The 16,618-nt window shown below is 47.8% G+C and overlaps 2 protein-coding genes across 2 annotated transcripts in view; one reads left to right on the forward strand and one right to left on the reverse strand.

Annotated features, from left to right (window-relative positions):
- Ltbp2 (latent transforming growth factor beta binding protein 2) overlaps positions 1-7,444 on the forward strand; it is a 78,660-nt gene extending 71,216 nt beyond the window's left edge. The window contains exons 29-37 of the mRNA XM_041658643.1: positions 290-433; positions 1,073-1,264; positions 1,522-1,605; positions 2,482-2,610; positions 2,853-2,990; positions 3,070-3,237; positions 3,474-3,755; positions 4,551-4,700; positions 5,036-7,444. Coding sequence (XP_041514577.1) covers positions 290-433; positions 1,073-1,264; positions 1,522-1,605; positions 2,482-2,610; positions 2,853-2,990; positions 3,070-3,237; positions 3,474-3,755; positions 4,551-4,700; positions 5,036-5,187 — 1,439 coding nt within the window. The 3' untranslated portion in view covers positions 5,188-7,444. The remainder of the gene's footprint in view (positions 1-289; positions 434-1,072; positions 1,265-1,521; positions 1,606-2,481; positions 2,611-2,852; positions 2,991-3,069; positions 3,238-3,473; positions 3,756-4,550; positions 4,701-5,035) is intronic.
- Positions 7,445-14,909: 7,465 nt separating this feature from the next.
- Isca2 (iron-sulfur cluster assembly 2) lies at positions 14,910-16,534 on the reverse strand. The gene is made up of 4 exons (XM_041658416.1): positions 16,395-16,534; positions 16,098-16,200; positions 15,867-15,982; positions 14,910-15,458 (listed from the first exon to the last, which is right to left on the reverse strand). The coding sequence occupies exons 1-4, from the start codon at positions 16,463-16,465 to the stop codon at positions 15,284-15,286; spliced, it is 465 nt and encodes a 154-aa protein (XP_041514350.1). The 5' UTR covers positions 16,466-16,534; the 3' UTR covers positions 14,910-15,283.
- Between the last annotated feature and the right edge of the window lie 84 nt (positions 16,535-16,618).

A 16,618-nucleotide genomic window follows, 5' to 3' on the forward strand; every position in this document is an offset into this window, starting at 1 on the left:
GAGACCTCCTGCCCCACTCAATTCCCTGGAGAACTTGGGGGCTCAAGAGGTGCCCAGAGGAGGGCACTCTCTTTGTTCACGGTCAAAGCCACTTTCAGCAACTCTGCCCCGCTTTCCTTCCCCTGCTCTCTGCCCACCGATGCCCTCCCTGCTAATTCATACCCACCTTTGCTTCTTCCGAGCATGGTTCTCCTGGTGGGGGGCGGTGGGATGAGAGCCTGCTGGAATTGGGGACAGGGTGCATTCGCTACCTCTTCTCTGTACACGAGGCTGTCCTTGTGCCTGGCAGACGTGAATGAGTGTGAACTCATGCTGGCGGTGTGTGGGGCTGCACTCTGTGAGAACGTGGAAGGCTCCTTCCTGTGCCTTTGCACGAGCGACCTTGAGGAATACGACGCACAAGAAGGACGCTGTCGTCCTCGGGTGGCTGGAGGTGAGACCCAGGAGACTCAGGCCCCTTCACTTCCAGACATTTCCCTGAGGGTCTAGGATGACCTAGGGAAGTTAGGGGTGCTATGGTACTTACAGTAGCCCCCAAGGACCTCAGGTTGAGTTTAGTGGAGACCCAGAATCCACCCAATCCTTGGATGAGTCTTTTGGATTAAGGAGACCTTGAAACTGAGCTCAGATGGACCCGACCCTCCCCTTTGCCACTCTACCTCAGGTTGGACCAGGACTCGGCTGGCTTCAATGACTTGGGGAAAAAATCAAGGGGAACTTTGTAAGGAAAAATGGGGGTCGGGGAGAAGGGCTTGGGGTCTCTGAGGAGCAGAAGGTATGCCATGCCAGAGATGGATATTGCCCATGGGGGTTGTGGGCAAATAGTACACTAGAAACATCAGGTGTTTGGGCATCAGAGCCCCATCTCACTCCATAATAATGTAACTTCTTAGGTGTCGTGTCTTTGAAGCAGGGGATAACACTAGCCAGTCCTAGGGATGCTGGGGTACTATATGAGATCATGTACACCATAAGGCTCTATAAGACATTATATTTCAAAGACCAACTTGTTAACAGGGATACCTCAGAGGGTCATGAACAGACACTAATAAGGGGCTTCTGTCACACACAGCTCAAAGAATCCCAGAGGTCCCAACAGGGGACCCAACTCCAGGCCTCATCCGCATGGAATGCTACTCTGAGAGTAATGGTGGTCCTTCCTGCTCTAGCATCCTGGGCTGGAACTCCACAAAGGCCGAGTGCTGCTGTACTCAGGGTGCCAGATGGGGAAAAGCCTGTGACCCTTGCCCATCTGAGGGCTCAGGTAAGGCTTCAAGGGCTCCCAAGACCCTTGGGGTCCGTTTGCAGGGTGACACCTAACAGGGGAAAGGAGCCAGGGGTTACACATGCCTGTAACTCCGGCCCTCGGGAGGCTGGAGCAGAAAGATGATGAGTCTGAGGCAAGTCTGAGCTACATAGCAAAGTTCCAGGCCAGCCTCTATTATATAATTAGAACCGTAAAAGAGTGGGGGTGGCGAGACATACCATTCCCTCTCTGAGCTTGGACGCCTTCCTACACAGTTGAATTCAGTGAGCTCTGCCCCAGTGGTCAAGGCTACATCCCTGTGGAAGGAACCTGGACATTTGGACACACCATGTACACAGGTAATCAGTCTCCACACCCTCCTCCCCAGACTCCACTTGCCCCCAGTAAACCCTGGCCTGGTTCTCTGTAAGGTCCCAGGAAATCTACACCCAGCCCTGGCTTCCAGGTAGTTTCTTTCTTTTGGGCTCTAGGACACTTCTATTCCTGATATGTTTAACTGGAAAGTTTTAACTAAGCTTCTCCCGGAGTGTTCACATGACCCTAAGCTCAGTTTCCCTGTGCCCTCAAGTCTAGAGGGTGCACTGTGGTGTCTAACCTCACCTCTCCCATACCTGGACAGAGGGACAGAGCGAGGGTACTGCACTGCCACACAGGTTCCCCCCACCAAAACAGACACTTTGGGGAGCTCACTCTCATTGGAGAGTTTCAGGTACTGGGCCCCTTGGACTAGTTTCTCAGAAACTAGTCCTGAGAAGGAGATAATGGAAACAGAAAGTATGTGTGTGTGTGTGTGTGTGTGTGTGTGTGTGTGTGTGTGTATGTGTATATGTGTGTGCGTGTGTGTGTGTGTGTATGTGTGTATATGTGTGTGCGTGTGTGTGTGTGTGTATGTGTGTATATGTGTGTGCATGTGTGTGTGTGTGTGTGTGTGTGTGTTGCTGGGAATAAAACCAATGGCTTCATGTATGCAAGGCAGACACTGTACCAACTGAACGCCCTAGTCAAAAAAGCAGCTTTCCAGGAGTGCTTGCTATATACCAAGAACTATTTAAAGTGCTTTATGGATATTAGCATTTCTTAATCCTCATTACAAGAGGTTAAACAGTATTTTAGAGAAGCTAAGTCAAGAAGAACACAAACAACTTGCTGGATGTAGGCTCTAAGCTTCCCTTCCTGCCGTGTCTTCCCTTCTGCCTCACCCTGCCCTCCGTCAGATGCCGACGAGTGTGTCCTGTTCGGGTCTGCTCTCTGCCAGAATGGCCGATGCCTCAACACAGTGCCTGGCTACATTTGCCTGTGTAACCCTGGTTACCACTACGATGCCTCCAGCAGGAAGTGCCAGGGTGAGGACTCACAAGGGCCTGCTAACCCCAAGTCCCACTCTTGCCGGGAGTCCCCCCTCCTGGGAAAGATGCCCACTGCAGCAGGCAGGTCTGAGGTGAGGGGAGCTCTACGCTGTCAGATATTGTCTCTAGAGAGAGCCCTTCTGGGATGGGCATCTTCATGGGCCTCCTGAGGCAAATCCTTCCCTGAGCATTACCTGTCAAAGGTCACTCACCCACTGCACCTTTCTCTGATGCCACAGATCACAACGAATGCCAGGACGTGGTCTGTGAGAACGGGGAGTGCATGAACACAGAAGGCTCCTTCCATTGTTTCTGCAGTCCTCCCCTCATCCTGGACCTTAGTGGCCAACGCTGTGTCAACAGTACCAGCAGCACAGGTGACTGGATGGGGGCGTGGGCACCGGGTGGCACAGGCCTGATCTGGGACTCACTTGCTTCTGGGGTCTGTGTCACCAGAGGACTTCCCTGACCATGACATCCACATGGACATCTGCTGGAAGAAAGTCACCAATGACGTGTGCAGCCAACCCTTGCGTGGGCACCGTACTACCTACACAGAATGCTGCTGCCAGGATGGCGAGGCCTGGAGCCAGCAGTGTGCCCTGTGCCCCCCCAGGAGTTCTGGTAAGAAGGTGCCTGCGGGTCTTGGTGTGGCTCTGGGAAGGGGTGCTGTCACCTTGGAAGGAGGAGGAGAGCAATTTGAGCAGTGGCTTCATCCTTCATCCCAGTTGTTCAGGACAGAGAGAGGCGCAAGCGTGGCCAGGAATCCCCACATGTTCTCGTCTTGGGCAAGAGCCCAATGAACCAGTTCGCTAAGTTTTAGCTAAAGTCCGGCTCCCTTTTCCCTTCCTCCCCAACAGAAGTCTATGCTCAGCTGTGCAATGTGGCTCGGATTGAGGCAGAGCGGGAAGCAGGGATCCACTTCCGGCCAGGCTATGAATATGGCCCTGGCCCAGACGATCTGCCCTACAATCTCTATGGCCCAGATGGAACCCCTTTCTACAACTACCTGGGCCCAGAGGACACTGTTCCCGAGCCTCCCTTCTCCAACATAGCCAATGAGCTAGGAGACAACACGCCGGTCCTGGAGCCTCCTTTGCAGCCCTCTGAACTCCAGCCTCACTATGTGGCCAGTCATCCCGGTACGTGTAGCAAAACTGGAGAAAAGATGGGCACTACCATTCCTTCATCCTCTCCATCTGCCTGCCAGTCATATTACTGTTCGGGTAAAGATGGGGAAAGGGAAGGACACTGGTCATGGTCAGTCAAGACTTCACATTAAAAGGCTTGGGTCCAACACTGCCACAAGTGGCTATCGCTCTAAACCTTCAGGACAGTATAGCTTTCGGTTTCCGTGTCTTTCTTTAGGACTCTTAAGATCTATCAACATGAGGGCTAGAGAAATGACTCAGTGATTAAGATCACTGGCAGCTCTTCCAGAGGTCCTGAGTTCAATTCTCAGCAACCACATGGTAGCTCACAACCATCTATAGTGGGATCCAATATCCTCTTCTGGCATAAAGTTGTACATACAGATAGAACACTTGTATACATAAAATAAATAAGTAAATCTTTAAATCTTTAAAAAGAAAGAAAAGACTAACTTTTAAAATGGGGGGGTGGGTGGGGAGATGACTCAGAGGTTAAGAACACTGGCTGCTCTTCCAGAGGTTCTGAGTTCAATTCCCAGCAACCATATGGTGGCTCACAACCATCTGTAATGAGATCTCGTGCCCTCTTCTGGTGTGCAGGCATATGTGCAGGCAGAATATAATAAGCAAATCTGAGAGAGAGAGAGAGAGAGAGAGAGAGACACCAATACAACCCCACCCTTGGCACTCAACAGTGAAAACCTTTGTTCTAGAGGGTGTAGGTCCTAGGGAGAGACTGGGGTCTAAGCACAGGCCTCAGCATTATTCTTTCTGACCCTCTCTCAGAACCACTGGCCTCCTTCGAAGGACTTCAGGCTGAGGAATGTGGCATCCTGAATGGCTGTGAGAATGGCCGCTGTGTGCGCGTGCAGGAGGGCTACACTTGTGACTGCTTTGAAGGCTTCCAGCTGGATGCAGCCCACATGGCCTGTGTGGGTAAGTTTGGAGCTCTGAGAATGACCGCTACCGGAGGACGGAGCTTAGGAAAGCTTGGAAATACGCTGCTGCCCCCTAGTGGGCATGTGTCAAGGTAGTGATTGCAAAAACACCAAGGAGGGTTTAACGCTTCCTGGGAAAATCATTGGATGGATGGTCTCCAACAGAGGAGAAGCAGGGAAAGAAGTCATGGTCCTGGGTATGCTAAGAGATGGCTGCTTCTTAGGTTTTGTCCCTGAGTTGTCTGGTTTGGGCGTCATATCCAGGGTAGGGAGTAGGGGCTGGTGGCTAGACGGCCAGAGAGCCCCCTACAGCTTTCTTTGTTGCTTCCATAGACGTGAATGAGTGTGAAGACTTGAACGGACCTGCAGCACTCTGTGCACATGGCCACTGTGAGAACACAGAGGGTTCCTATCGCTGCCACTGCTCCCCAGGTTATGTGGCAGAGCCAGGCCCCCCACACTGTGCGGCCAAGGAGGAGAAGTGAGGGATGGCTGGGGCAGCTATCTGGAAATGGCTTCAGTCGTAGGCTGGGAGCTTAAGATGGCTTCCCTAGCTGGGAAAACATCGCGGCTGGGAAGACAAGGTGATGTCGTCAGGCCAGGGCTCTGTAGCCAAGTTCTGCCAGCCTTGCCTGCTTTTTTTCAAACTCTCTTCCAGCTTAGTTCTGGTTGTGAGCTTCCGCCACTGCCTCTATGCCATTGCTTGGCTCAGACACCACAAGTATTTTAATGCTTCAGCCACTGGCCAGGAGACACAGCCTACCACCTGTCCTTGGGGGCCTCGCTGGAGGACGCGCATCAGAAGAGTCCTCACCCACTCCCCTAGGCTGTGCAAAAGCTGCAGGCACCTCTTTCCAGCTGTGATCCACACATCATCCTGACGGTTCCATAACTGGGACAGTGGCTACATCTGCCCTGGGAGGGCCCTTCACAATCTGTGGAGCAAGACAGGGTTTGGAAAAGTTTGGGGGACAGCTCCAATGCCACCTCTCTGAACTACAACCACCCAGTCAAGCTGGTGTGGCCTCTTTTTGCCACATCTCCACCCTGTAACAGTCTGTGGCCCCAGAAAGGGACCTGTTTCCCTCGTCTCAAGGATGGAGACTAATTCTAACTTGCTGAGTGCAAGAAACACAAACGAAGAGGAATGAGCTGAGAAAGCAGCAAGAGGGCTTAAAACATGGGGAGCTGCAATGGAAGGAGGAGCTAGGATTGTACAAATCTATAAACACCGAGTAGCTTTGGGGAAATAAGTACTCGGAGCCACCTTAGAGCCGCTATGCACCAGCAGTGAGGGCTGCCACAAGATACAGTGCCCATCTCCAAAGACCTTTGTTAGATACATGCTCCCGTCAGAAACCACATCTCTTCTGGGCTTTTGTGATTGATGGACTAACAACACAAGGTCTCTCTTTTAGTTGGTCTTGACTAAGGAAGCCAGGTTTTCAATGTTGCTTATCCCCTCTACTCAGAAAGCCTTGCCTTTGTTCCCTTCAGGAAAAAATGAATGTCTGGAACCCCTCTGAGAGATTCACCTCCATACAGGCTAGCTGGGAGTTCAGGAGCATGGTGGAATAAAGGAATGCTCATCTGGACTTTCCTGTGCCTGTGTTTATTTCCTGTTATACCAACTTTACTATGTTGGTTAGGTCTGAAGATTAGATTAGAAATGAGCCTGCAGGTGCTCCATGTCCAGTTCCCCCAGCCCCCGGGGACTGGGCTCCAGTGTGGGAGGCTCAATACTGTCCTAAGACAAGGCAGACTTGCTGCATTTCCCAGATTGGCAGTGATGTAACAAGGATGCATGTGACAGAAGCCTTGGAGAAGATTGCTACTTTTTAAATCCGCCCTGTCCTGCCTGCTGCTCTGGTCGTCAGCCGCCATGTAACTTCAAACTGAATGCCTGCTGTATCTGAGTGTTGTAATGAGGGTTACGCATAAAGTTCATCTAATCATACAACAACCTCATTTACTACCTTATTCCTATTTACAGGCAAGAAAACTGAGACACAGGAAGCTTAAATAATTTTCTTTAGGCCATTATCCCAGTTGAAGTGTCCTCAGCAGACAAAACTCAATGAAAATATTCTTTTGTTCCTAACAGAAATGCTATTTAGTTGGGGATTTAGCTCGGTTGATAAGAGTGTTCACCTGGGGTACCTAAGATCCTGCATCAGGAGAGGGGGAAGAATAGCGAGGACACTTTTTAGAGATGGACTAAGGTGGCAAGGCTCTGGTGAAGCAGGCACACTCGCGGCAACCGGAGGAGGCGGATGCTGCGTGGCACCTGAAGAACACGCTATGGCTGGCTTTCGCAGGCACAAAGCTAGCTCTCTGACCCAGAAATCCCACTCCCAGGACTGTCACCTTCAGATCTACTCTCACCAAAGATGCCATCACGCACTGTTGTAATAGCAGAAGATTAGAAACGACTGCTACCGTGTGCTCATAAACAGATGGCGGGCTAAACACCCTGTCAAGAGAGATGTCCTGACCAGATGGGGGAGCAGGCTGTAGACAGGGTGGAAGGTGAGCTGCTGTCTGTGTAAAGAGGGGAGTGGGCCTCTTGTAACCTCATCCTCACTACTCCACCTTACACCCATCCTTTGCCCAAGCATGCCCTGCTGGCACTGTGCACTTGCCCTCAGAGCCCCCACCCCTGTGTCCCTGTTCAGCCTTCAGTCATTCTGCACGCACATACACATAGTGTCTTTTATTAAAACAGGAATAATGTGCATGCTGTTCTGCTCTGCACAGTGCCCCCCCCCCCCTCTCTCTCTCTCTCTCTCTCTCTCTCTCTCTCTCTCTCTTTTACCAAGTAGGCCGGGCTAGCCTAGAACCAACAACCCTCTTCCTCCTTTGTGCTGGAACTCCAGGTATGGCCCATCACATCCAGCTACATTCTTGTTCTTCTATACTTGCTCCTAAAGAATTATCTCATGTGGCCTAGTGTTGGGGCACTCACTCATCAAACCTACATTCAGAAGGCTGAGGCAAGAGGACCGTTAGAGCTAGAGCCGCCTGAACTACAAAACGAGACGAAATAATAAACAATGGTCTCATTCTATTTTAAAGCTGTATACTATTCTGTGGAACAAATAAACCAGAACTTTCTCAACCAGTCCAATTCCATTGCCTATCTTTGCTCACAATGCTGTAGCGAGTACTCCTGTACATGTGTTATTAAATGTTATATTTATGAGATTAAACTCCTGAAAACAATATGGTGTATGGGGAGAGTGACAGAGGAATAAATAAAATACTGAGTTTTGTTTTTTACTGTATTGCCCCCTTTAAATTTATAGATGTATTACCTACTCAAGAAAAAATAAAATATTTTTAAATACGGCTGCTGGCTAACCATTGCTTCAATGCCCTCTCCTTTTATATATTTATCTATATTTTAATTAAAGTAATCATTTTGAAATCTCTTTAGTAAATTTCCATCAAACAGCTCTATAGGGCTTTTATAGGGTGTGAGAGCCCACAGAAGTGGATCCATTCCACCCTGACCAAAGGTCAGAGAATTCAAGCCTATTCCTGCTCATTCAAGGATATGACAGAAGGTTTGACCCAGGGAGTGACTGCCTATAGGATGCTCTGTCTAAGGTATTGTTGTTGCAAGTCCTTCCCTGGAACGTGCAAACTCATTGAGCCATTGAGGCTGGACCCTGACATCAGGGGAAGAACTCCAAGAGAGCAACTGCAGACTGCAATCCTAGAGGGGGAAAAAAAAGCAAAGGAAATCTCTGCCTTTTAGCAAACACATGAACTGTGTGACTCACTGGGCGATATTAGGCCCTCCTGAAGGCCAGATCTGTAACATCAGCTCGGAGGAGACACAGGGAGGCCTAGCCTACTCCTTCTCTCTGGTTGTGCCTGCTAAGTGTCAGCCCTCCTCTGAGGCGCTGCAACAAAAGACCAAAGAACAGAACTCAGTTCCAGAGTTATAGTAAACATTACCCAAACACCTTTTTCACCCTTTCTCCCCATCCCCCATCAAAAAGCAACTTTAATGAACTACAAAGCTCATATATGGAAATACATATGATTACCAAAGAAAACTGTACTTGACATCACCTAACATGACTCTCTAATCTTGGTCCCTTGCAAACAGATACTTAGGTAAGAAATACACCTTCTTGTCTTCCCAGCACAGCCGGCTTACAGGGATGCTTGCTTTCCTCGCATACAATCCTTTCAGCTAGTTGGGCGTGTTTCCTTGACATACACCCCAGAAAAGCCACATGTGCAAAGCTCTCCTGCATCACATCCCTGCAAGGGTCTTCTGGTCAATCATGCGTAGTGCAGCACATGGTCACATCTTCAAGTCATTGACTTCCAAGGCTCGGCTGTTGGCAGTCAGCTGTGGTCATCAAACCTTTTCCTCTTGTCATACACAAAGGCAGAGAATTCTGTACAAGGGATCCAAATAGCAAGTGGAAGATGACACCACACAGCAATCATCCCCAAGCAAACTCTCAAGAATGGGCAGTCCTTGTTCATCTCTTCCTCCTAATCTCTTAAAATCAGCGGTCCCATCACACAGATAGGTGAATACATACAGTTTACATGGAAACTGTATTCTTTTAAACACTGCTTGGCCCATTAGTTCCAGCCTCTTATTGGCTAGCTCTTACATACAGGATATGGGAACACATGCCTGTAATTCTCAGCACCCAAGAGGCTGTGGTAGGAGGAGCAAGAATTTGAGGCCAATGTGAACTGACAGGGTGTAACAAGATCAGCCTGGGCCACACATTAAAATTCTTGCCTCAAAAAGGCGAAAAGGATTAATGAGGGCTCTAGTGGGACTGGAATGATGGTTCAGTAGTTAAGATGCGTTCCTGCTCTTCCAGAGAACTGAAGTCTGGTTCCCAGCACCCATGTTGGTTAGTTCTACAAATGCCTATAACCCCAGCTCCAAGAGATCCAACATACTATGCTGGCCTCTACAGGTACCCTTATATACATGACATACATTGACACAGATACACATTCATACACTCAAATAATAAAAGTCTTTTTATAAAAGTTCTGGTAAATTGGGCTTGGTGGCACACAGCTGTAATCCCACCTACTCTTAAAAGGAGTGCAAAATCAAGGCTTGCTAGAACTATAGAATGAGTTCAAGGCCAGCCTGGGTGACCAAGCAGGACCCTGGCTCAAGAAATGAAAGAGAAAAAAAAATGGGCCCCGGGGCGGAAGGGGAATGAAAAATCTTTCTGTTGATATGTATTAGCAGTGAGTAAAACTTGCAATAATGTTTGTCTGCCAGCCTTTATGGCTTGTCAGGAAGAGGGCATTTGGTCAGAAAGGGCTTGTAGAGAACGCTATTGCTGTTTGTTAGTGCAGGCAAATAGCCCAGTGTCCCTTGTTCCTATCATGCCATGGGTGGGAGTCACTCTTCTGAGACTTCTGACACTTTAGCTGCCTCAAGAAGTGTCCCCACCGCCAGGATTAAGTCCTCTGAAAGACATTCTTCCATAAATAAGAAGAATGACTACTTTTGCACTTCCCCAACCTGCCTTTTTCTAAATACAGAATTCAATTCTTCCATTACCAGAAGCCAAGTGACATAGGCTCTGACATTCTAGGGGACCTTGTTTCTGCCTGCTTGGCCACTGCAATTTAGTGGAGAATATTTAGCAACAAGAGCTATTCTGCTTGTGCTTGGAAATTTTAAAACTACTATATCAATAACCTATAAAAACATTCTTGAAGAGTAGGCTCTTAGGGGCTGGAGAGAAGCTCAGGGGCTGAAGAGAAGCTGTGGGCTGGAGAGAAGCTGTGGACTGGAGAGATGGTCAGGGACTGGAGAGATGGTCAGGGACTGGAGAGATGCTGGGGGCTGGAGAGATGCTCGGGAGCTGAGAGATGCTGGGTGGGGGCTGGAGAGATGCTGGGGGCTGGAGAGATGCTCGGGAGCTGAGAGATGCTGAGGGCTGGAGAGATGCTGGGGGCTGGAGAGATGCTCGGGAGCTGAGAGATGCTGGGTGGGGGCTGGAGAGATGCTGGGGGCTGGAGAGATGCTCGGGAGCTGAGAGATGCTGAGGGCTGGAGAGATGCTGGGGGCTGGAGAGATGGTCAGTGGTTAAGAGCACTGTTCGTTGCTCTTCCATAGGATGGGGATTTGATTCCCAGTGACCCCATGGTGGCACACAACTGTTTTTAACTTCAGTCTCAGGGCATGATATCCTCTTCTGGTTCACTGGCACTACACACATGTGGAACATATACAAAAACCCATACACATAGTTTTAAAAAATTATTTATTTGGTTTTTTGGAACAGGGTTTTTCTGTGTAGCCCTGTCTGTCCTGGTGTGGAGGCCCAAAAAATGTGGGCCCATTTCCACCTTGTCTGATGGTCAGAGAGTTTGGAGGTTGCTCAAATGATAGACAAGCATAGTTGCACATCCCAACTCAGGATGTGATTGCTTGGTTTTTTTAACATTAAAATAGCTCCTTTAGGTAGATCCATGCCATCCTGACAGGTGGTAAGAATAGGCAAATGTACTTCTGCTCCTTCTTTTTTAACTATGAGGTCACCTGGAGAGGGGCAGCCTTCAGGATATGTGATCTAGAGTAGCTTTGCTACCTAGACAACAGAATGCTAATGACTTGATGTCTCAGAGAGTTAGTGCAATTGACTATTTGAGTTGTCCTTTGTATCATGTTGATAAAATCTTCTGTTACCCCCCGTTTACATTGGGTATAAAAACTGTGGAAAAATAAACGTAGGTGATTTCAGTCCCTGGAATGCCCTCCCGATACTTTCTATGGCTTTTGTCCTTTTTTTTTTTTTTTTTTTTTTTTGTCTTCATATTCTTTACTTATGTTTCTAAATTCCCACGCCCCTACCCTGGTAAGAAGTAATTTTGTCAAGGCCTGTCCTCGACATCCTGGAACTCACTCTGTAGACCAGGCTGGCCTCAAACTCACAGAGACTCCCTTGCCTCTGTCTTCTGAGTGCTGGGACTAAAGGTGTACACCATCAACACCTGGCAACAATAATAGGTTGTAATCTTTAAAATGTAGTAAAATCTCTTCTAATAATGAAAAAGGCTGTTAGCAGTCTGAACTGAAAATCTTAGGCCCAGCTATTGTCACTGACTTTCAGTCTTAGTAACTCATACACACAAGTGCTTCCACACAGTGAGCTGCTCCTAAGCAGGTAAGGAATCTGTTCACTTCCCAGAATTCCCTTCTGCCCTCTATGCCTCTGATCTGCTTACTACTTCCAAGATTTTCCCACACTGAAAATGTCAGTTTCTGATTCCAAACTTGATTTCCATTTTCTTTGGCAAACTGTCTTACTAGATGATGTTAATTCCTATCTAGTACATATATAAATGTTTCGCTGTAATAAGCTTTTTTGGTTGGTTTGCAACAGCCTTACTATATAGCCTTGGCTGGTCTGGAATTTGCTGTGTAGACCAGGCTGGCCTTGAACTAGTAGAGATCCACTGCCTCCTGAGTGTTTGTATTAAAGATGTGTGCCACCATACCCGCACGGCTAAATTGCTTTTAATTGGGGGGGGGGATATAGTCACATGAGTACAGTGTGACCTTGGAGTCCAGAAAGGTGTCTGGTCCCCTGAAGGTGGAGGTAAAGGAGGTTATGAGTCTCCTCACACAGTGCCAAGAGCAAAATTTAGGTCCTCTCTTCTCTACAACAAACTCTTAGGATATGGAGAAAAGATACATTTGACCAGTAACTCTTTCAGAGTCCAGATGTCTATGGTTTCCCACAGTATTAATAGTTATCTGTTGTGATGTGGTGTGGAATCTTTTTCTAATACCCATCTAAACAGTTCTGGGCTCCACAGCATCCAAGACAGTTGTTTCAAGTTCTGTAGTCCACTTAAATGTCACACCTAAGTACCTCAAAAAGTATTAGAATTTGTGTTTTATAAAGCTTTTCTTAGGTGGAGTGGGGCTCATGGCATCTGAGTACAGGACTGAGTTATCCAAAAGTCTACAGTGCATGAAGTTCATGCAGAGGGCACTGGGCTTGAACCCAGGGAACAAGAAACATTACTGGGGAAGAGCACTGGTGCTCGGGTTTCCAGAACTGGAAGCGAGCACGCTATTATAGAGCAGGACTCCTTTCTATGGACAAACGCGTTTAGGGACTTAATCCTGAGACTAAGAAGTTAACGTCTTACAAACGAAGCAGAAGATTATCAAGATGCCACAGTGGAACTTGAAAATGAAGAAACAGATGAAGAAATGTCTAGAAAATAAGAGACTTTGCTGGGAATAACTGGAAGCTTGCCAAGATGGACTGTGCCAATTATGAAGATGAAAACGGAAACAGAAAACCAATTAAAGCAAAGATGTTCTTAGCGCCCCGAGATTAAAATGGAAGACTTAAAATAACCCAGGGCGCCCAGGAGCACAGCATAATATAACTGGAACTCCTCTTGATGATTTCCATAGTTACTGCTACGCTAATGCTGACTCGTAAAGAAGCATGGTTGTGAAAACACGCGCTCTTGAGCCCCGTGTGAGGAAGGTGACATGTCCCTTTTCTAGTGGCATTTTTGGGTTTTAAAGTTTTATTTCTATTTTGTGTATATGGATGTTTGTCTGCATGTATGTGCCAAGTGTGTGCCTGTGCCAGAGACCAGAAGAAAGTATCAAACCCATCCCCTAGGACTGCAGCTACAGATAGTTGTGAGCTGCCATGTGGGCTCTGGGACTCAAACCCAGATCCTCTGGAAGAGCAGCAAGTGCTCTTAACTGCTGAGCCATCTCTCCAGCCCACTTTTTGATGTTCTATAAAAGAAAACTTTTCTTTTGGCTGGAGGTGGCGGCACACACCTTTAATCCCAGCACTTGGGAGGCAGAGGCAGTGGGATCCCTGTGAATTCAAGGCCAGCCTGGTCTACACAGTGAGTTCAAGGACGGCCAGGACTATATAGACAAACCCTGATTCAGAAAACAAAAACAAAAACAGCTTTCACTCTAATGATCAATGGCTTGCAATAGAAGGTTTAGCAAATATACGTCCTAACCTTTAAGTATGATACATATTAAGGATTAAATAACACAAAATTACTTATACATCTGAAATCCAAATTTTACTGTTCATCTTATATTGAATGCACTCTTGAAAAAGTCCTTTCTATTATCTACAAATAATGAAGGAACTACTTCCCCTAATCATAAAACCGAAGATATTATATAGAATAAGTAGGTGAAGCAAAATATTCTACATGAATTCAGTTACTAAACGGTCACAGAATCTTGAAGCACCTCTATGGGCATGGAATAGAAAGGCTATTTTTCAGGTAACTCAGACATCAACAGAGGTCTGGCCAAATTGTTTTTCAGTGGGCTGGGAGGACTCTCTTGGTTTTCGAAAACCTAGCAGACTCATGAGTGTGACAACGGAATGTATTTTCCCTATAATATATAAGTGGAGAAAGGAAACATAGGACACGAGAAATCCCTAACACATTCAAAGACTGCCATACAGCTGGGCTGGCACAGGCCTGACACCCCAGCTAATTGGGACACTAAGACCAGGCACTGAAAGTCCATGGCCTGCCAGAACTAGAGGGAATTCACGGCCAGCCGGGGAAATTCTGAGAGACCTAGCTTCAGATAAAAAATAAAGCAGTCTAGGCTCATAATTCAAGTGCTGGAGCAGGGCTTCTCACCTTTTCTGAGGCTGCGATTCTTCAACACAGCTCCTCAGGCTGTGGTGGCACACCAACCATACAATTATTTTCTTTGCTACTTCAAAACTGTAATTTTGCTACTATTATGAATCCTAACGTAAATATTTGATGATCAGGATATCTGATGTGTGACACCCAATGGGACTGATAGGAGAACACTGTGCTAGAGGGTTTGCCAGGCAGGTAAGTGCCCTGGGTCCAATGGGGGGAGAGGGTGTGACCACATACATACCAAAAAAAAATTTCAAAAAAAAAAAAACTTAAAAAAGGAAGGAAGAAAGAAAAGAAAAAGGAATGAACCAGTCCCAGTAGTAACATGGCTGAGACAGGAAAACTGAGAGTTCAGAACCAGAGTTACCTATAATACTGTTGAAAGAAGGAAGGAAGAAGGGAGGAAGAGAAGAAGGGAGGAAGGAAGGAAGGAAGGAAGGAAGGAAATATTTCATTTGCCTTTCTAATTGATTCTGGTTACTGGTGTTCAAGCTGCCCAAACAGTGACTCTGACTGAAACATAAGGAATAGTTTAAGAAGATGTTTTATATACAGCTATACACATATATACAAACAAGTCTGAAGGTAGAGACGTTAACTCTAAATTCTGGAGTCTTGGAGGTGCTCCAGATTATACTGGGTTCCAATCAGTGCTTAAAGTTGAGGTAACAACACTTGGACGTGGCCTTAACATTGTGCTGGGGGAGGGGAGAGTATTGCGGCCAAGAGTAAAAGCTTCATGTTCCATAATTAATAGTGGTAAAATAAAACGCTCCCGGGTTAAACTAGATAAAATGACAGTGGGACATGATAAGAAAGAAACTTCTAGAGCTCTACTATTCCCAAGTTTGTCCACACTGGTACAATCTGATGGCAATCCCAAGGTCACCTGTCACTGTGTCAGATTTTGATAGAGAAGGATGACCCACAGGAGCAGCCTTGCTGGGCCTGAGGATTATTCAGCACTTGGAATGAGCTTCGGATCAGTTCTTGGCTGAAGTCCACCTGAGCCCCTTTCACGAAGGCCAAGCTATCACTGTCAACCACCACTCTTGCCCCACCCTGTTCAAATACCCTGAAAAGACAAGAGGAAAGCAATTAATGACGAATATAACCAATGCCAAGAACCCAACACCCTGGGGCCATAGGTGCACGTTCTGTTCTCCAACCCACGGAATACTGCTTAGGGCTTCTACCGGGTGCTGACTTTATCTGAAGCGAAAAAGTTCAATGCAATGAACAGGAGAAACATTTAGGGACTTGGCCTGAATCTACTTCAGCCTCTCTCAAATGACCCTAAGTAAGCCAATGTCCTTCCTTATTTTGAAATAATAGGACAAATCTTTGCTGATTTTCACAGTATGGGGAGAGTGGTGGCGTTGAGCATATTTAAACACTTTTAAGTTTAGAATAAAGGTGTGTCTTAAACTGGGGTCACTTGTATTCCTCTGATAGCCTCTAGCGACCCATCCGTCCTCCTTGCCTGTCGTCGGGGTTAATAACTGTATCCAGTGAAAATTTGTACTGGAATCCGGAGCATCCACCTCCCTCCACTTGCAGCCTGAGGAATTCTGACCCTTCGGTGATTTCCAGAAGCCTCTGAAATGGAGGAAAGAGGATCTAGAAGGCCATGCAAGCGGTGATAAAGGGGTGGATGAAAGGGAGCTCTTCTAGAGCGCTCCTGGGCACCGCCGCCCCGCGCCCAGCCTCCTACCTGGACGCAGCTGTCTGTGAGGCGGATCTGTCCCTCGCCAGCCTCTGGAATGGAGGACGTCGCTTCCCACCGGGTCAAGAGCCCGGGAGAGGGCGCGAGGAGCCTGCGATGAGGAGGAGGATAAGTCCGGGGACCGAAGTGGCACCTGATGCCCTCTACGGCCGCCTCGCACCCAAACCTGGTGACGCCTTTATCTGAACTGCCAAACTAAAGCTGCCCCCGGGAGCTTTAGTCTCACATCTATCCTGGAGGCGCAGAACCCAACACCCTTCCTAAGTGACTGTCCACTCTTGGTACCTGCCCTGGCGCCAGGGAATGACCGCCCTGAACGCCGTGGCCGTTAGGGACAAGGGCCTGGTGGCCGCCATCTTGCTCCGCAAGCTCCGCCCCTAACATTGGTCCAAATCCCCGCCTTGGCCAGGGCTTCGGGAGGCGAGGAGATAGGGCAGGGGCGGGGTTGCGCGGAGTCCCCGCCCCCAAATGTGCCTATTGGATAACAAGATAAGATGACTTTGATTGGC

The sequence above is a fragment of the Microtus oregoni genome, unplaced genomic scaffold (genome assembly GCF_018167655.1).
Source record: "Microtus oregoni isolate MIOR12 unplaced genomic scaffold, Mior012 000009F_ref0000495, whole genome shotgun sequence".
NCBI classification, from domain to species: domain Eukaryota; kingdom Metazoa; phylum Chordata; class Mammalia; order Rodentia; family Cricetidae; genus Microtus; species Microtus oregoni.